Here is a 21,359-nt window from a genome sequence, read left to right as displayed (position 1 = left end):
CACCATAGGAAACATCCCATAATCAGTTTGTAAGGTCATATTTACTGGGTCGCACAGTGACAGTAGAGAAAATAGTATGTTCATTTATAGTTTTTCCTCTTTAATTAATTAATTCATTTGTTTGTTTATAGCCAGGGCCTTAGTTTGTAGCCTTGGAATCTAGATTTTTCTGCCTTAACCTCCTGAGTGCTGGCATATCAGGTGTGTACCACTACAGCTGACTGTAGACCTAGTTTATGAACAATTTCTCCTTCTTATTTATTTCCTTTTCAAAATAAGAAGATGCAATCCAGCTATACAATAGGCTGTATGGGGCTAAATTTCCATAGCTCACTGGAAAACAAGCCTGGATCAGACAACAGAGAAGCCGGAGCATCTATCTTCTGACTGTGTGGGCTGTGCTGGGGTTGCATGGCTGAGAACAACTGGCCCAGGAGGTCACTCAGGTCAGGGATGCTTTGTAAGCTTGATCCAGATCCAGATTTCTTTCACGTAGATGACCGCATCTTCTCTGCTAAGTGTTAGCAAGAATGAAGTGGAAGCTTGGTGTATTGTGACTGTTAAATGAAAAATCGAAGTGAAGCGAAAGTGGAAATATCTCAAGGACCTGTATTTCACAAACCAGGGTCTTTAAAAACACCCCAGCCTTTAAGTCTTCACTGAAGAGTCGAGTAACGCAGGCCTGCTGTTTCCTTTAGTAATACCTCCTGGAATGCCAGGAGAACCTGTATGGGCTGCTGAAACCATCCATCTTGCTAACCCACACTCCGGGCTCTCTGTAGGATTCTCCTGCAAGGCAGCACCCAGGAACTAGCATTTAACAATACTTCAGGCAGTCTGGGGCCATCTGCTGGAAAATGGCTCTAAATAATCTTGATGGTCTAGCCCTATTAAATCATACTTTTTCTTCAGTGGCAGAATTCTATTTTATTTATTACAGTGTTGCCGGTTGGTCTGCATGAGGAACTTTGTGATCCTGGGCAACTTCTGTCTCTGGTCTGCCTGAGTTCCTGTTATAAATGCAAAGGCTTTTTGCATCACTTAGAGTCATTTGGCAGCCTCTCTGAAAAATCTGATAAATGACTGTGGAGCTGCTCCCTCTCCCTGGGGCACCCTTCACTCCTTCAGATTTGTTGCTTCTGTTCCCTGTGAAGATAGTTTGTATGTTGATAATGTGTGTGGGTTTTTTTTTTTTTTTTCCCAGCCATGCTTATCTGGAGCTTTTATTCAAAGTCAGGTGTAAATGATACTAACCCTGCCCCTCACTCTTAGAAGTGAAAAGAATCCATTTACTCGATTTCCCATACCTTTAAAATGCATCTGTCTCCTGTTGAATTTACAGTTCCCAGCTGTGCAAAACTACTTTGCTTATGTCTGTACATTTTATCTTTTATTAGACTCTGATTGTGTTCTACTATTGTGTCCCAAATAAGAAAAATGTGTTTCACTTTAAAAGCACTCACTAGTTTAATGACCTCCACAATGAACATAGCTTGTTGAGTTACAGTAACTTAGATACTTGTGTAAATATTCAATCAAAACACACTGGTCAAGCATCTAGTATTTATCCTGCAGTCTAATAGATTCTGTGTAGGCTTGGTGTCATGTAAGCGAAATGTCTGCTTGGCCCCTATGTTGCTGTGTGGATATCATTTTCTGGGGCTAGGTGAATGTTTCCTTAAATGTTAAATGTGAAGGCAATAAACCAGCCAAAAATACTCAAAATCAAGAAGACATACATCAGTGCATTCATCAATTTCTTTATTCAATAAAGAGATAGTAATTTGGTTTCTCTTCTTTTTAACACTTCAAACATTTCTCTCTCTCCCTCTCTCTCTTCTTCCTTCCTTCTTTCCTTTCCTTTGTTCTATCGTGCATTCTTTTTTAAAATGTATGTATGCCCCACATAAAAGGACAGGCACAAACACTAGGAGTAAGTTTTTAAAATCAAGAGTAGACCAGCACATGGCATTGAAGTGATTTGCTTCTTTTCTGTTTGTTCTCATTTCAGATGATGGGAAATTGTCCTTCGAGGAATTTAAAGCCTATTTTGCAGATGGAGTTCTCAGTGGAGAAGAACTACATGAGCTCTTCCACACCATCGACACGCACAATACCAAGTAAGGACAGTTCTTACGGGGGGCTCTGAAACGTGGTGGAGAGGATGTGATGAGTCACTCAGAGACACGTAGATGGTACATTCTGGAATGTTTAATTCTGTAATAGCCTTTCCTAAAAATGCAAGTATTCTAAAAACCTTCAATATCTTTAAAATAAATATTCTGTCATTTTATATTGTATCCTCTTTATAGAATATGAAACAAAAAGGATATGATAAACATGGTCTGTCATTAGTAAATAAGTAAAATCTTACTATCCATCTTTGGTATAAGCCAAACTTTCTTTGTTTGAAAATTGTCCTCTGGATGTTATTATACTGGTATGTTGAGATGAAATTACTGCAATTATAAACTGAAAATCACTGCTACTTGAGAGATGCAGTTAATATAGGGCACAGGATAGCTCTGGAGAGTGATACACAGGGTGATTGATGACCATCATTTATTTGGCATGTGGAACTCTCTTTTGGAGTAGGAAGATTCTGTTCCTATCCTCCCATGCTGAAAATATAAGATAATAAGGACTTTAGGATACAGATCAATAGAAATGTACTGCTACTTTAAGGTTACTGAACCAAATCATATTATTTTTCACAGTTGCAATTATAGAAGTCTAATACAAAAGAGCATGGATTCACACACGCCTAGAGACCCACCACATTGCCTACTGCCTGAACAATCACATTGTGCTTCAGGCAAAGTACTGACATGGTTCCTGGCAATAAGCCTGTCTGCTAAGACAATGCTCTGGAGCTCTACCTATGAACAAACATTTGCTTGAGGCAACTATTTAAAAAATTAGAAGATTAAATTCACTTTACTCAGGTGGTTGATTATTTTTAAAATATCAGTAAGTTTCTAGAATACAACAAGCTTTTCAATTGCCTTGACAATGCCTTAAGCCTCTTCTTGTCAGAAATAGTATTAGACCCAGTAACTGATAATTTCCATATACTATCAAAACCTCTGTAATTGATATATTCATAGGACACTTGGGAATCACAAAGAAGGGCATCATAGGTCAGTGTGGCTCAGGAACTGAGATATGATAGGAAAGTATAGACTGCTTATGTAAACAAGCGCAGGAAACTGAGGAGGACATTCCAGTCAAGAAAAGGCATAATCCAATGAGTCCATGGGAAACACAAATTGTACTTGGTGTATTTTTGTCTCTTGTTTCAGAAGAGATGGCTCAAAAGTTGGGGGAGTGGGCCTGGGAGGACTGGGAAGCTAGTATGATTGGGTGAAATTCTCAAATAACCAATAAAAATGCACACACACATACACACACACCCCACAAGAAATTCCTGTTGTGTGAAATTCCCAAATAAGCAATAAAAATACTATGTTGGAATAAAATAGTTATTCACAAAATAAAAAATAAAAAGAAAAGGCATGGAGAAACTTCTGGATGCATGAGGTGAGAAAGAGTCACTTCTGATTGCTAAAGTGTCAACTATACAGCTGAAAGTGGAAGGGGATTAACAGAGGAAAGAATGGTCTGGGTGAGAAATAATTTTTATTCTGAGTTTTTAAAAGTACTTCAACTTTATGCAAGGCAAAGCTAACCTAGTCAAGAACTCCAGCAGCATCTTATAGGTCACTGTGGTTCTAATAAGGGACCAGCTGAAATGACGCAGGTGGAGGAAGACAGCAGATCTTAGGAACCTTAAAGGGATACTGAGGAAGTAGATTGACCATGCAGAGACCGAAGCTAGCTATCTGAACAGAGAATGCGGAGGAGACAGGCTCCCCTTGTGTCTTGGGTATCCTGTTGGAAGCTGGTTTCTAACACTACATCAGCATGCTGATGATCTCCTCATTATGTCAGGTTTTAAAAGTATCTGGATTTGGAACATTTATTAAGGTTTCTAGTTTTAGAATTTGGTATCATGAATATTTTTCAATGCATATTTACTAAAGTTAAGGAGAAAGTTTTCACTTGGTTTTATTTGTTGGGTTTTGCCACTTTATTTACCTTTTTCATAGTTTGTATTACTCTGTATACATTTAAGACTACTTAGTACCAAAATCTGAGATGTGTAATGATTTATACAAGTCTAAAGAAATGTATATTACTATTGGTTGCTATCATATACATTAGCAACAACTGTGTTTTCTGGCATAATTATAGTCAATTTAAAATTAAAAATATTAGTTGGAAACCTCTGAATTATATTAATGAAATTCCTCCTTAAAACAGGTTGTCAGTGTCAAGCTTTGATCTTTTACAAACATTAATTCAAGCTTCAACATAGAAATTCCAGAGCTTTATTTTAAGCTTAAAAAAACCTTTTATCTCGTATGATCCAAGTTTTTGCTATAAAAGTCAATTGCTTTTCCTTTTCTAGTGACTTTCTCAGGGCATATGCTACCCTCCCAAATACTGATGCTGTCCAACAACCAAAGCCACTCTAATGTAATCAGAAGCACAGCCTGGCCCACCAGAAGCCAATCAATGTTGGTGGGAGAGAACCAAACAAATTAACTCTCTCCGCACTTACAGCAGCTGCCTGGCCCTTGTGCTTCCTAATGTCTGTGGTTGAATATTTACTTGGCCATAGGAGCAGTCTTCTAAAGAAGTTTAATTGTTGTTTGTATCTACAATGCAGTAAAATTAATGTATATTAAGTATCAAAGTTAAGTAAATTATTTCTTATAAAAAGAATGCCTTAGCTGAGAGAGTTTTTAAATTCATCTTCTAGCCAACCTATAAACCACTTGCCCTTGACATTAAGGAAAGTGCTTCACATTCACTGTCCAGGACAGAGCATGGTTTTGAGCTCAGTGCTCAGAAAATGTCACTCTAAGGTGAATCCCAGGCAGCATTCTGCTTGTTTGAAGCTGTGTTAGACTTCAAGGATGGGGAGTGGTTTCCCAGAAGTTGCGTTCCTCATGCATCTAACCTCAACATTTTGCTCAATGCACAGTTTTTAAAAGTGAAGAGAACCTCCAGTGAAAGAGGAGAAATTTGAAGGCATCATAGGTTCAACTATCTATCACTTTTTAAAATCAATATCTTAAATTGATAGGGGTTTTTCATCAGGTATGAACACTTAGAATGTTTTTCTTTCTGGATTATTGTTGCAGAGTGATTTATGGAGTTTGTAAAAACAATGATCCTTGAATTAGATGGTATGATGAACAGAAGATGGTGAAGTTATAAACATTGTTAACAAAGAGTAACATTATTGAAAACTCATTTCTTAAAGTAACTGTGAACAAGCTAATATTTCAAAATAAATAGAAATTTTCACCTCCCGAATTTAAATTATTAAAACTTATCATTTCAATCTCCATATTAACTGTCTTCTTTCTAGGCAGATATGGCTAATCTTCTTCTTTAAGAAAAGAAAAAAATTGTTAATCTCCCAATGATTTGAGTTAGCTTTTTTTTAATTGCAACCCTCCCAGCTCAGGTATATTTCTAGACACACATTTGTTTTTCTCTTCTTGTATGAAAATAAGACTTATTCATAAAAATACAATTCTATTAATATTTAAGTTTGGGAAAAATAATACTAGCAAAAACTAAATATATAGCTAGATGCTCATAAATGAGGACCAACACACTGTGAATAAAAAAGAATAAAGGTAAGACTGGTAGGTCAGGGAGAAACTTTTACAGCTCACAGGAAGTACTTTCACTCACTAGAAAGCCAGCACAGCTACATTTGGCAATCAATTAGATGAAAAAAGAAAATTTAGCATCAATCCTTGAAGTATTAGTCATAGCAGAAGCATGGGAGAAAGTCTCCCTAGAGACCTAAGGCAATTCTGCCAGTGAACTGCACTTAGGAGCTCCAGATTGTCAGGGCAGACCAAATGGTAGACCAGATGGAAGTTTTGCTCATGATGCAGAAAGTGAACATAAAGAAAGTATCCCAAGACTCTCAGAGAGAGCCTCATGACTAGGGACTTATACGTTCAAACAGAAGATTCTTTGTTCTAGACTAAAATAGTCTTTTGGATGCTGAGCTCTGATATTTCAACCCTGTGCTGGTTAGCTCACCAGAGTGACAGAAATATCATCAACTACTAAAATGAGTTAGTTCTGGAATTGAAACATTCTTTCCTATACTAAACTGTTTTCTCTCTCTCTCTCTCTCTCTCTCTCTCTCTCTCTCTCTCTCTCCCTCTAATTTCCCCTTAGTCTACTCCTTAGGGCTATCCAGAATATGAATATTTTATGACTTGTCTCTCCAACATTTGAAAGCAGTTTTCATGTGCCAATGATGAGATTAAAATCCCATAATAATTAGAGAGTAATTATATCAAAGGGTTTGTTTCAGATGGCAGAGTTTTGCTTCTTCTGAAATAGAAAAGTTGTTTAGTCTATATTTATGCATGACGGTTAATTCCTAAAGGATGATGAGTTGGTTGATAATGCTACTGTCTTTCCTGAATTATTCATCATACTGCTTAAGGGGAGACATATGTTGCAAGGAGCAGGAAAATAATGCAGGGTCAACATCATGAAGTAAACATTATGGCATTCTGAAGGGTATGCAATATAGTTGTACATAGAATTGTAATTAGAAAATCCATTGCCATTGTGAGTGAGATGGATCTTCTTGTTAGTGTAGCCTATACCACCTTCAACTGGAATTGAGGATGCAGGAGGTAAAACCACAAATTTAGTACCTAGAAGAGTAGAGTAGTTCACAATCCCAGATGTTAATTACAAGTAAGTGGTGGCTAAAAGTACATAAGCAAGAAGCCAGAGAGTGGAAGATAGTAGAGCTATATGCCAAAGGAATAAATGACCATGAAAGTCCCTAATAGAGCAGCCAGCCTGGGCAAGGCACAACTGAGTTTCAGTGGTTAAGACCTTGGCTGAGAAGCCCTGGCAGAACAGTGCTCATAACTCAAACTGGCCAAGAGAAGCCAGCATCAAACACAAGCTGTTTCTGTGCATGACCAAAGCTTACCTATAGAAACTAGGTAAAGGGTTTATCCTTTGTCCACACCCAAAGCCTTCTCTTTTGAGACAACAGCATATGGAAACTGCTTTCAAGAGAGATGGTGTTTAGAATGCTTTGGATAAAGGATGGAGATAAAGGATTCTCAAAGCTATAGAGCTAGGGAAAATCATTTTTTGAACAGATATTATTCAGTCTCTCCTTTGCTCAACTTGGGAAAAGGTCACAATAAGGAAAATGATACTATGAAAAGACGGACTTCATTGGTTGTGACAAAAACCTAAGGTAACTTAAGGAAGATATAACCTTGCTCATGTGTCAGATGAAGCCAGAGGTGACTATTAAGTGTGTGGGAGCCAGGTACTGGAGTCGTGGTCATTGTTTACCTCTTCCTTTATCTCTATCAGCTCTTCTCTCAGAAGGACTGAGAGGTCAGGATGGCTAGAAGACAGCCTAGAGAACTATCAGAGAGATTGCCATTCTTTACCAACAGCTACAGCAAAATCCTAGTTTCGAATCATTATCCTACTTTGCTATCATGAGCATATGTGAACAATTTATCACTGTTTCAGGGGAAAGAGAATGTGAACTGAAACCAGGATGCTGCATTCAAACAGAGGAGTATAGATTCTTGGCTGATACAACTAGAGTTTTCCACAGATCAAAGAATTGTTTACTTGGCCTCAGAAATCTTTATTACCTCATAATTTATAGAAACATAACCAACCCCTTTTGAAGAGCAAAATAGGCTCAGAGAAGTTAAAATTCTAAAATATTCTAACAGTGGGGTCAGCAGAAAACCTGAAGTTATTTATAGTGGAAAACTCTGAATTCAGGAAAGTCTGTGTGTTCTAATGGGTATCCTGGTCTCACTAAGGTGTCCATGGTCCTGTCCATCACACTAAACCCCCTGCTCTTGACTTTTCCATCCATTTGACTGACCAGTGTCCTAGCTCCCTATGTTCTTCTAGAACCATGCTTGTCACACTGTTCCTTGGGCCTTGGGGTCTGTCCTGTCCTCTGTGTATTTAGGGTGACTGCCAAAATTTGGATGTAGCAACATCTAATGTGTATTCACTAACTCCCTCATAATCCCACCTACTGTAGAAATCAAAATATTCTTGAATTTCATGCCAGTTTAATCCCTTGAGAATTTAGAGAGTAGAAAGACTCATGTGCACAGGTGAAAGAAACACTACTTCATTGCATCCTTTGCAGGTTTGCCCACAGAAGCTTAAAGCCATGAATCACTTTAACTTACTATTAAATCTCCAGTTACTTATTCTATTTGTCCCACAGCCCACCCAGGACAACAGATTTCTTTGTTATTCATCCAATTCTGAGATATGTTTTTACTTCAGTATTTAGCTAAGCCTGTTTACTAACTTGGAACATCATTTTCTCTATCAAAGAAATGAAGAAAAACAAAGATATGCATTTCTGAGAGTTGATTGCAAGCTCTTTTCTTTCTTATGAAGATGTTTTATCAGTAGCATCTTGGTTTCTTCCTAAATCAAGTCACAGCCTTTAATGTGAACAGGGACAGAGATATCCCCAACCCACATGGAAGAGTGTGAAATTAATAAGCCAAATTCTACTTTACAATAAAAAAGATTATCATACCTTGGGAGATTTACAACAGAGATAATTTTAAGGGAATTTTATGTGAAAATGACTTATCCTTAGTTATAAGTTAAGAAATAAATTGTCTCTAATTTTCTCTGATAAAGATGGTAGTGAAGTTAAATTTTGTGTCAAGGCATCTCACTTATTTCTAAAAAAATAATTTCTAGGGGAAATGTGTGATTAATAACTGAATAGGGATAATTAGTTATTAGACAGCTACATTCTAGGCACTTATTGGTATCGTTTTGTTTAGTCTCAACAAAAAATTTATAAGACTTAGTTGCGATTAACAGCCTGCAGTTCATCAGTGACAGTTAACTGATGTGCCAAAGTTGCTTGAACAGCTTGTTCAGAAGCGTGAGATTTCCCAAGGTCTAGCTAAAATCAAGACTTAAGCTCTCTTCATTGTCTTGCCATCTCAAGAACAGTTCATCTTTTTAGCTATTTTGTGTATTAGAAATCAAAATATTTCAAGGCCTTTCTTAAAAGTCACTTTGAAGTGTTTTATTCTGATGAAAAGATGGCTAGTTCCCCAGCCATAGAGTATATTTGGATGTACAGTATAGAGGCAATTATTTTAATTGCTGCCTTTATCTCTTCTCTTTTTATGTCTATTGTGTTGGGTTTTTAAAGTGTGGGAGTTGCTACATTGTAGAAAAGTTATTCTTTTTTTCCCTGTGGACTTTAATTCCATTCTTCTCCCATTTTCCCTCCTTCATACCTGGAAGTCAGCTTCTACTTTTAGCCTGCTCACCACCCTCCTTTGCTTGCTTCACTTTGCTCTACTTTCTCATTCTTCTCCAGAATGCTCAGTGTTGCTATTTCTCAAATCATCGGTATTAGAGGCTGATATTTCAAACATTTTCAGTATTTGTTATTCCCTTCTGGTTGTCATGAATTCATCCCCAGGAAGAACTTGAACTTTCCCTCCATCTTAAGTGAACTCTCTCATTGAGAAGATGAGAAACCATGGGCAGTTGCTAATGATGTAATGAAGTCAATTACTACTCAAAATAAAGTTTTTTAGGGTAAATTACTTATATGTAAGTGTAATCTTTCTAGCTTTACTATTATCAACCAGATGAATGAGATAAATTCAGTCAAAGTGGAACAAAAATCTCTTGGAGGCACACTGTACTCACCTCTTGGATTGTTTCTTCCCACATACCCATACCCCATGCACCAATAAAATTTGCTCTTATAAAATCTTTACCACTAAAACCATCTCACTACAAAGTTTCTATCTTTACAACCACATTATTCTTAAAAAAAAAAAAAAAAATCCTGTTACTTAGGCAGGTATCATTGTTTTTGAAGTGAAAGGTTTTCAAAAACAACTTCTTTTTAAAACATTTCCCCAACTGTCTGTGTCTCTTTACATTCACATCTCTGAGGTGATTTTATGAGTCAGTGAGAACTTGGAGAGGTGATTTAGTCAGGAGCCCTCTTGAATGGGATGAAGGCCTTTATGAGAAATCTCCTAGGGAGCTTGTTACCTCTTCCAACCTGCTGGTGTATTGATCTTGGACTTCAAAGCCTCAAGAAAGAAGATAATAAATTTCTGTCATTTATTAATTATTCAGCCCAACATATTCTTTTAGAGCACTGAGAAAGAATAAGTCACCCATTATTAAGAGATTAAAAATAGCATGGTTGTTTTAAAATGAATGGAAACAATACAGAAAATCTCAGGTCAGATCATAGAATGCCTGGAACCCTGTCACTTTGACATACTCACAGTAGTGTCTGCTTAAAATGGTTTCTAATTATATATTCCAGTATGATCATGGAAAACTATTTTCTTTTATCTTTCTTATCTTCTCCTATTTACCCTTATTCCACCCCATAGGCTGTCTTTACCACCTAAATATGGCTTTATATACATTCCCCATATGTTATGTATTTTATTATATACACCTGTGCATACTTCATGAAACTTTATTCTAAGTTTCCTTGTTCGATTAACATTTTCTGGCCTGCATTCTCATGGACACATGAGCTTTTCTCTATAGTAACTATATCATTACGAGTTTAGATCTATTGTACTCCTCGTTTAGTGCCTCCTCCCCAAATCTGAGTTTCATGAAGGCAGACATCGTGACTGCTTTGCTCTTCACTGATTGTTTTTCCAGCACATATTGTGAGCTCAATAAATATTTGAGATGAAAAGAAAAATACAGTCCTGCTCTCTTGTACCTCCTGCTGTGCCTTTTGCTTAGATCCTTTTGCTTCTCTGTGTAGTAAAGTTGCCAGTCATAAAAGTCCACCAAACTCACTCTGCAGCACTACTGCAATGTGTAAAAGACTCACAGAAACACCAGCCTCGGGCTTGAACCACTTCATAGTCTAGTCTTGGAATGCTGAGCTTATTCTCTTCATTTGATCTCAAATTCTTTGCCAAAAGAAGGAAACCAATACAAGAACTCATTTTTACAAAACTTACCAACAGTATATAAATAGCTGCCCAAAATAACAATAAAATGAAGATAACTAAGATGGATTCATTAACCTTTCCAGCTTTCCTGGATCCTCTTTCTTTAGTTTTATAATTACAATGTGTGCCTTATTAAAGCACCATCTAATTATATAATGTCTTTTCAAATAGTTGTTACATTAGCTTGTTAATCTTGTCTCTAAATCTAATTATAATCTCTGAAATAAGAGCCCTTGTTTTCTAGTTCTTTTAATCACTGTACTAAACTTATAAATAGTTAATTGATTGATTGACACATAAACATTATGAGTTGATTCGATGTAAGATGTTTTGCAGAGGTATATTTATGAGAACTTAATCATTTAGACCCTATAGGTTGTATAAAAGGACCAATGCCATTGGCAGAGTCTATCGTGTAAATTCTTTAATTAGCTCTTTGATTTGTATCCCAGTAAATGGTTAATTTGGCTTAAGACTGAATGAAAATTAGTTTCAAAGGATATTTCTCTTAAAAATAATACTCTATTCTTGTGAAGTAAAACTTATGAAATATAATTTAAAATATAAGTGTGATTTAATCTCTTATTTTAACAGAGACAGATATGTACAAATGAATAATTTATCTTTCTCAATATTAATGGTTCTTCATTTGTATGTAAAAATAGTTTCTATTGATTAGGAAGAAGTGATTACTACATAGACTATTATGCTCTTCTCTGGCCTTAAAATGTTTCTCAGTAAGAAAAAGATAGACTAAATAACAAAAGCTTTTAGCACTTATCTCAAAATATAATAGGATGAAAGCTGAGCACCAGCCACAGGTGAACATTATTGTTCTTGTCTCATTCACTAATGGCTTTAGGGACTTAATTTTATTTTAGGGACTTAATTTTATTTTTATGATTTTCAAGGATTCTATTTTTAATCAACTTTAGATTAAACATAGTGATTCAGCATAATTAGAAATCTACCTCTGTTGGACCATAGGGTTTGAGGATTTGCACAACTAATTTTCCTCTATCTTTCCATCCTCATTGCATGGGGGTTGAAAAGCATAAAGACTCACTTGCAGCCACAATGAAGAATTTCTTTTGGCTGAGTTTTTTCTTTTCTTTTTTTCCCTTTCACTGTGAAAATCCAGATTGTCAATTTTGATAATAATTATTCTGGCTGAGTTTGCAGATTCCATGAAACTAGTCATTTATTCTCTACTTATTTATTTATCCAATAAGTACTTATTCATCACCTACAGTGAATTACACATGTCATGTGTTATATATGAATAATTGCTCCCTATTTAAGGTAAGCTGACATATTCATAGCTGGGAAATTGTTTTCCAAATAACTTATAAAAAACTGATTTTTGTTCCAATGTACATGATGTCTTCTCCTTTCCATGACTGAGAAGTTTGATAAGACACCCTTGTCTCTTGATATTTCCATCCATATTTGACATTAACCCACAATCTTCACAGTGTTTAATTTTGATGATAAAATATAATTTAACATGATTATGTATTGCTTTCTTAATAGAAATCATTATGTTCAAATAATCTGTCCTTTAATAAATTTTATTGTCTGGAAGTTATTTACAGGCAATATTTCCAAGCAGCCAGAGATTCTTGTATAATGCATTAATCTCAGGGAGGTCACCTGACTTCTGGGACCAAAGGCCAGTTGTTTAAAAAAAAAAGACTAGAGACAGGAAAATAGAGTCCAATTGTTTGAAAAATGATTAAACACTTTTCTATGGACCAAGAAAAGAAACAGAATTACTATTCATTATCATTTCACATTTGTTCAACCCGTAAATAAGAACAGTAAAACTGTAGTGTATTTATTTCCCTTATGTAACACACACCACCTTTTCCAACTTCATGGTAAGAAATTGTATGTGTTCTGGATTTGTTTAAGTGAGAAAAGCTGAAAAGAGGTGTCTAAAATCAAATTTCTTGTTTGTTATTTAGTCTAATTCCTGTGAATTCCTACTTGTATTCTGCACTCTCAATCTTGGATTTCAGACCACTATGCTGTATGTTTCAATTTTTTCTGTTGTCCACTAATTGTATCTATACCTTGGCTGATTAATGAGAATGCATAGAAATAATGTAAGTAAAAAGGTATCTCCAGAGAGATATATTCCCATGAAAAGACCAGGATATGCTGCTTCCACTTTCCCCCAAACAAGTGTGTGAGTCCACTGACCCTGGCCCACATTTGTATAGAGGGAGGGCCATCTCCTGGAGCATAGGCAGATGGCCCTCCCTCTCCCATCAGCCACCCCGTAGGCTCATCAGGCAGCAGTGGGACTCTGAGCTCAGTTCCCCCCTGTAGCATTTTGTGTGGCTTGATCTCTTACTGGTCTTGTGCATGCTGTCACAGCCGCAGTGGAGTCACATGTGCAGCGACAGCACTGCTTCGCTCTAGTCTTCTGTGCGTCTGGCGGTCTCTCCGCCCCTCTTCCGTGATGGTTTCTGAGCCTCAGGAGGAGCTATGATTCAGATGTCAGGTCAGGCTCTTCATTCACTTTTGTGGGATTTGTCTTTGTTGCATTCCACTGTTTGTTTTTCCTGTGAAGCAAACAAAGTAATCCGAATGTTGAAGCCTGAGACAAAAATCCTTTCCACGGCAACAGACCACACAGGAAATGTTTGCCTGATTTATTATTTACAATCATTGAAACAAAGAAAAATAAACACAATTTTTAACCTGAGCAACAGTAATCCTGGACATCTACTATAAAATATCATAAATATTGCAGTTTTCATTTTGGTGGGGACTGAAAAAGAACGGCTTAAATTTTTGCACAACACTTGTAATGTTTTATGTTCAAACATCAAAGAACATTATTTGTTTATCTGCCTTTCAGCTTACAAGTCATGTTTTGTGAATCATTTTACATTAATTCTGCTATAGAAAAACTAGTTTGATATTGTAAGAGAGAACTGCAAAGGCCCAGTAAAAATTCTAAAGGATTCCAGGAGAGAAGACTCCGGCAATTAAGAAGAGAAGAAACGTTTAATTTGAGCTCAAATTCTACCGTGTCTAACACAATCATGAAATCAGTTCTGTCTTGCCCATCCAAACAGAGCTTGCCACCTTTCAGCAATGAGTTACTGAGTGTTTATTAAGTGCTGGGTATTTTGTTTGGTCCTGGGAATGTAATGGTGAATTAGAATTTCATTCTTTAGTAGAGAAAGTAAGCATACAGCACATAGAGTGTGGTTTCTCCAAACATCTCAGCGTGAGGAAGGGAAGCAGATGTAAAGTGCCACTCCTAACCTGGAAGTTCTTTGCAATTCATACCTGCTGGGAAAAGAGAAAATCAGTTTTCTCCAGTGGAGTGACACTCACTGTATTAACCACACTTCAAGGAAAGTCTTGTGCCGAGGAATAGTTGGCCAACACAAAGTGGACTCCAGGGTTGTTTCTGCATTTTTTGTTTCTGTTTGATTTAGTGGTTTTGGGTTTTTTTTGTCTTATTATTTTTTTGTTTGTTTTATTTTCATTTTTGTTTAGGAAAGAGAGAGGGAGGGAGGGAGAACATGAAGTTGGGTGGATAGAAAGGTGGGAGTGTCTAGGAGAAGTTGGAGTGGGGAAAGAATATGACCAGGATATATTGTATGAAAAAAATTTTATTAAAGCAAAACAAAAATGGTTTCTTATAACAAGGAAATGCAGTGTTTTGGAGGGAGTCGGTACATTTTGACCTGGCCTAAAGAGGTCCTCAAAATCTCAGGCTCCTAGCTGGGTTCTCATGGTGTATTAACAAAGAAAGGCAAAGAAGTGCCTGTGGCAGAGGTAAGGGGAAGACTCGATCAAAGAGAGGGCGAGCGTGGAAGCCCTGGGGTGAGAGGGAGCAGTGTGCTGCAGATCACACACGCACATGTCTGAAGCATCAAGTTCAAGATAATGAGAGGAGAAGACTGACAGGCAAGCCTTGGCTGTGGAGGAGCTGAGGAACCCGCAGTGCACTGGGATGTCTACCCTTTGTTCAGTGCAGAGATGGGGGAGAGTCTCAAACCGGAAGCTGGCTGGAGTGCAACGCAGACATCCCAAAGTAAAGAGAATTGATGAAAGGTAACAAGTCTGGAGGTGGCATACCAGTTCCTGCTGCTGTGCATGACCAAATGCCATCTGTAGCACCCTCTCGAAGGATCTATACCCTTCGTCTTCCTGTGTCAGTTTAAACATTTCTGATCTAGAAGGATCACGATAATTACCCCGGGATCTAGAAAAATATTAATAGTCAGTTTTATGGATTGTTTACTGTGTTTACAGGTCTAAGCAGTTTTTACTCATTAATCTCCAAAGCCAGGTATGTGGTTCATACCTTTAACCTCAGCACATGGGAGGCAGAGACAGGCAGATCTCTGTGAGTTCAAGGCCATTCTGGTCTACATATGGAGTTTCAGGGCAGCCAGATATACATAGTGAGAACCTGTATCAAAAAAAAAACAATTTTTTAATTCATTCTTGAAGGCACATTCCTGATGAATGCCATTTTTCAGAGGAGGAAACTGTGTGTCCCAGTGAAGTAGAAAACCACCCAAAGTCACATCATATTCTGCCCAACTGCTCAGTGAATCTGTCTCTGTACATCGCCTGACAGAGCAGTAATCTTCACTCTGCTTCTGGCCAAGAAGACTTTCCAATGCTCCACTCTCTTTGAATATTAAGTGGAGCTAATAATATGTTCTGGAAGGAAAATTGTGGAAGCTTAGGAACAAATGTTAGGCAGTTTATTCTACCAGCCAAGGAAGGTGCTACATAAATAGATGAAGTTTGTTTAACTGGAGCCAGCAGTACTTGTGAATACAGAACCACATGGTACATGGATTAATTAATTGCTTAGTGCTGCCTCCTGGGTTCAGGACAGGAGAAAGTGTGGTGGCTGTGAAGTCAAGCCATTGACTTGGTTCTGCACACTAACTCCCCTTTTAGGAATATGGATGATACTTGGGAGTTCGCAGCTAGGCCTGATCAATAGAAATCTAATGTTTCAAGAGGTACTATAAAGGACAATAAAATGAGAGTGATAAGCTCATAAAATTGGCCAACAACCAAGCTTATGAAGAGAGCTCTGCAAAATTAATCTCTTCTTTCATAGAGCTTTACAAATGAGAGGCAGTTGACAGAAATCACCTCCACCCCCATTATGTCTTCTGAATGCAACAATACCTTGTAAAATGGGCTTTCTTCAAGAACATAGTTTTGCACAGTAGAGAGGTAGATTGTGGGGGGGGGTGGAATAATGTTGGAGAACACTAAAACTATCTCACTTAACTCCTCTGAAAGGAGGGTCGAGTTAAGAGCTGGTTATTCCTGTTTGAGACTCTGCTTTCCTGTCTACTCCTAGTATTTGGTTGATCAACAATGACAACAGCCTGAGACTTATTTTCAAGGACATCAAGGAAGGAAAGTAGCTGATCAGGCTGGCTTTCAGTCTTGGGAGAGAAGATCCTTTCTGGTTGGTAGTGGGGAGGTGGCTGGTCTGAGAATGGAGAAAAGCATTCTGAATCCTGGTGGTGGAGGTCTGCTGGTCTGAGCCGGAAGCTGGAGGACTGTACAGTCAAGAGTGCCTGTGGTTCCCTAGAGTTGGGCTGGGAGGTTTACAAGCTGATTGCCACACATTAAGAGGTTTATTTATCTCCAGCTTCAAAGGACAGCCTTGTCCTGGGGCTTGAAGTTTTTTCTAATACAAAATCTTTATGTGTAACAAATAAATGTGATGTTGTTTCTTTTTGATCATTTCCTTGCTTCTCATCCCTAAGAGATAAGTAGAGGAGAGAAGGGCAGATTGGCTTAGCTACACCTTAACATCATGGAAAATAGAAGAAAACTCTCAGCAGCCCTTAAGGGACTGTGTGGGAGGGCTTATTGGTTGCTGTTCCCTGTTTGTTTTCTGGGGGCTGGAACAGCTTGTCTCCTAGAGCTCTTTGCTCATGAAGTAAGTTCTGGGCTTTCCCTTGTCTGTGGACTGTCGGTACTTTTTAACCATACCCAGAGGCTTTTCTGACATGGGGCATTTTGCCTAACACCAAACAGTGCAAAGACAAGGATGACATTCAGGTGGCCAGAGAATTCTTCATTGTCTTTCTTGATAGATCTGGGGACATTATGCATACTATGAATTGTTTGGTGTGTGTTTTATTAAAGTTGGTATAGACAGGAGAAATGGTCAGCAGTGATTCTTGGTGAAATATAGAACAGGGCTCAGCACTCACAGAAAAGGTCTGCTGTTCAGTGTTCTTCCAGTAGCATTTCTTTGATGGATGTAATCAGTAATCCCATTCCCCTTGATATCCGAGAGAGTTGTGGGCAAGTGCTTTCCTTAGTAAAGAGGGGTCTCTTCACACTTTCTCCTTCTATCCTTTTCTTTAAGTTCCAAAACAGCTGTGATTAACAAGATCGCAAACAAAAGATCTTCAATATTGCTTAGCATGTAGCATAGAAATGTGTTTAATGAGTTCTCACAGGCCCAGCTGTATGGTGTTAGAGAACTGGTTGCTACATGCTTCAACACTATGGTGAGGCACAGGGAGATGGCTAGACCACAGGCAGTGTCCATGAATGCTAGAATTTGTTTCGTTTCACTTAGGCAAATATCTGTTTAACTCTAGCATTAGTTTTGGGCTAGGAAGGACCAGATGTGGAATCTTGGACCTGTGCACAGTGCCAACTCCTTCTAAGATGAATGCTTGCTTTGTGTTTTTAGAGAACTGACTAATAATTAGCTTTAATTGTCAACTGGGCACAGCTGAGAAGAGGGAAATTCAATTGAGGAACTGCCTCCATCAGATGGCTTTTGGACCTGTCTGTGGGGCAGTCTTGATGGATAATTGGTGCATGGACTCAACGCTGTGACTGGTACCACTCTGGACAGGAGGCCTGACTCTCTAAGAAAGGTTGCTGTGTAGGGCCAGGGAAGTCAGTCAGTGATCAGCGTTCTGTGGCCTCTGCTTCAGTACTCACCACCACATTCCTGCCTTGACTTCCCTGGATAACAAACTATACCCTAGAAGCTGAAGCAAGCCCTTTATTCCCCAAGTTACTCTTGGCCATGGTGTGTATCATGTCAACAGAGAAGGAACTTGGGACACTGACAGAGTATGCTAAGAAGAAAGCCACTCTCTGGAAGGGGCTTTCCATTCCAGCTCTTCTACCTTATCTTAAATAAACTGAGTTTAAAGAGGCTAGGTGATTTCCAACAACCATGATTGACCTAGCATGGGCTGGAAACCAGGTTTTCTGAATCTCTGCCACCTTCTCTCCTCTACACTGTATTGCTTTTCAGCAGAGAGTAGAGCAGGTTACAGCATTTGGGTGTAAGTGGAATATTTTCCATCAACAATTTAACTTGCTTTCTATGTTGAGCTTTCTTTCTACCAGAGAGTGCAAATTTATTACTAGTCAATTCAGGGTCACTCTCAATCCCCCTTGGGGAATTTGTATAAATCTGGTATGCAAATCATATTCTAAAATAGTTCCTCTACACAGCATAATGTAATGTGTAGTGTGTGTGTCCTCAAGTTCATGTTCCACAGATTAAATTGCTCTGTTCAGTTAGACCACCCATTCTATTAATTGAAGAGATTGATTTTTAGACCAGAAGATGCAGCACTACATTTCTAAGTCAAAGCCATGTAACTTTAAAGGGGTATTTGACACTTAGTTTTATTTTCTATTTCTGTAATAAAATACCCTGAAACAAGTTGGGAAGAGAAATGATTTGTTTTGGCTCCCAGTTCCAGGTTATAGTCCACTGCAGCAGGAAAATCACAGTAGCAGAAATGGGAAAGAACTGGTCACACTCTCTCCACTGTTAAGAGCAGAGAGCAGTGACTTAACAAATTCATGCTGTACAGTCAGGATTTGCTACCCAGCAAATAATACCACCCAGGGGGCTTCCCACTTCAGTCAATGAGATCAAGAGTATCCCCAGCACACAAAGCCACATGTCAGTCTGATCTAGACAATCATCCATTGAGACTCTTCATATGTGATTCTAGATTCTTCTAGTGACAATTAAAGCTAACCATCACAGTTGCGAAGAAAGCATTGGTCACCAAGTAAACATAAATAGCTATATTAATAGAAGTTGATTTTTAAAAAGTTATTTCTTGCCAGGCAGTGGTGGTGCACGTCTTTAATCCCAGCACTCAGGAGGCAGAGCCAGGCAAATCTCTGTGAGTTTGAGGCCAGCCTGGGCTACCAAGTGAGTTCCAGGAAAGGCGCAAAGCTACACAGAGAAACCCTGTCTTGGGGGGAAAAAAAAGAAAAAGGAAAACAGAAAACAGAAATAAAAAGTTATTTCTTTTGTTTTTTTGAGAGTATAATAGAATTACATCATTTCTCTCTTCCCCTTCCTCCCTCCAAGCCTCGTAATACATTCCTCCTAGCTGTCTTTCAAATTCAGGGCCTCTCTTTTTATTAATTGTTCTTATACACATGAAAAAACACACTATTCTTGAAATTGTTGTCTTTGTACAAAATCAACAATCCCTTATTCTGGTGAAAACTTTCATAAGTGAGCAATGGGATTTCTCTGAACCGCTGGAGGTTTTTGTTTTTTGAGTAGTATCCATTTTCTTAATTTTTGAAGTGCCTTTTTCTTGAAGTAGGTTTTGAAAGCAAGCAAAGCATCACTTGTGTCTGCCTTTGAGTTGCCGTCATACCATGGGGCTTTCCAGAATGCAATGCCACCTGGTACATCCTAAATTCTGTGAAGCAGAGAGCAAGCTGGGCTAAGTGAATAAAAGTGGCATATCCTTAATTACCACAGAATGGCACCTAATTACCTTCCTGCCAGCTTTAATGTACCGCAGACCAAGAGAGATGGCATTTGATTGTCAAGTTACATAAGCCAGCTTTTCAGTGCTGGAATAATCCCCCAACATTACCAACTTGCGTTTTGATGGAAATCTTTCAGGCTCACGTGCTCCCAGTGTGGCTGTCTGTTTTGGCCGCTGGCATGCAGTGTCTTCCCTGGCCTGGTGTTCCAACACAGCTGTTACTAATATTGAAATGGCAGGGGCAACTGTTTCCCAATGATTGTCCTTCAACTTGATCCTTCAGGAGGAGACAAAAAATAACAGACATGCCATTGTCATCAACATGGAAAGTGCAGTAATTATGTCGTAATAGTTTTAATCCGTGAACTTAACTTGATCTCTAGTTTATTAAAATTCGATAGTTCTACCAGCCTCAAAAACTGCCTCAATAGGGATTTTGAAATTCACTCTTTGTTAACAAAAGTGTCAAGAAAGGAAATTTAGTTTTAAATGATTTGGAAATAGGACTGCACCACTGAAAAAAAAACAAGTTGTAGGGGTTTGTTTTGTTAGTTTTTACTATTTTTACTCATATTTTTCTCTGTTATTAAGTGTTTGCTCTATGCCAGACTGTAGCAAAAACAACAGACCAAGTGTGTGAAGTTATAGCACTGTCTAAACTGTCTTTCTAACTTAGCATTGATATAATGGAAGATTTAAAATGCATATCTCTAGATATGCTTCTAAAAGAACTACTAACAAAATCACTATGGTTGATGATTATGTTGAGTTATCTTTTCTGTTTTTATAATGCATCAGTTTGCTTTTGTACCTGGACTCTTTCAAGTTAGAAAGAAAAGGAATATAGAGCAGCATCAATGTAATGTGCCAAAAATTATCAGAGGCAAGAATAACTAAATATAATCTGTCAGAATGATTGTCAATTAACTTTTGGAAACACTTAAACTTCTAATTCTCCTCATGAAACAAAGGAAGAAAATAAAAATAGAGATGTGAAAAATGAAATTAGACTCTCTCTCTCTCTCTCTCTCTCTCTCTCTCTCTCTCTCTCTGTGTGTGTGTGTGTGTGTGTGTGTGTGTGTGTGTGTGTGTGTGATGACTGGAAAAGACAATGGCTTGATTTCAATGTATTATTCTTTTAAATATCAAGTAATTCAATAGGTTTAGTGTAGTTGCTCTACATGAAGGGGAAAAATACCTTCTTGGTAGCAATTTCCCTTGATATTCATTTCCACAGCTTAGAAATGGCCATGTGTACCATATTTTTTCACTGGCATTTTGTATACAGAAACAGTAAAATTAATGGTGAATAGAAAGGTTTTGGCACAGAAGAGCTATGACATAATGGAAAAGAGGCCTGAGGAACAAACAATCTAAAACAGACAGTAAAGCTTGGAGAGAAGAAGGTGAATCACATAAATTATTTTCATCTATGTAGAGTGCTGATAGATATGAAAAATGT

At 37.9% G+C, this 21,359-nt stretch overlaps 1 protein-coding gene across 1 annotated transcript in view; it reads left to right on the top strand.

The window, feature by feature from the left end:
- Necab1 (N-terminal EF-hand calcium binding protein 1) overlaps positions 1 to 21,359 on the top strand; it is a 152,222-nt gene that overhangs the window by 25,044 nt on the left and 105,819 nt on the right. Inside the window, exon 3 of the mRNA XM_036178394.1 lies at positions 2,012 to 2,120. Within this exon, the coding sequence (XP_036034287.1) occupies positions 2,012 to 2,120 (109 nt within the window). The remainder of the gene's footprint in view (positions 1 to 2,011; positions 2,121 to 21,359) is intronic.

This window comes from Onychomys torridus, chromosome 2 (genome assembly GCF_903995425.1).
Source record: "Onychomys torridus chromosome 2, mOncTor1.1, whole genome shotgun sequence".
Classification (NCBI taxonomy): domain Eukaryota; kingdom Metazoa; phylum Chordata; class Mammalia; order Rodentia; family Cricetidae; genus Onychomys; species Onychomys torridus.
This window is presented reverse-complemented; position numbering and strand designations above follow the sequence as displayed.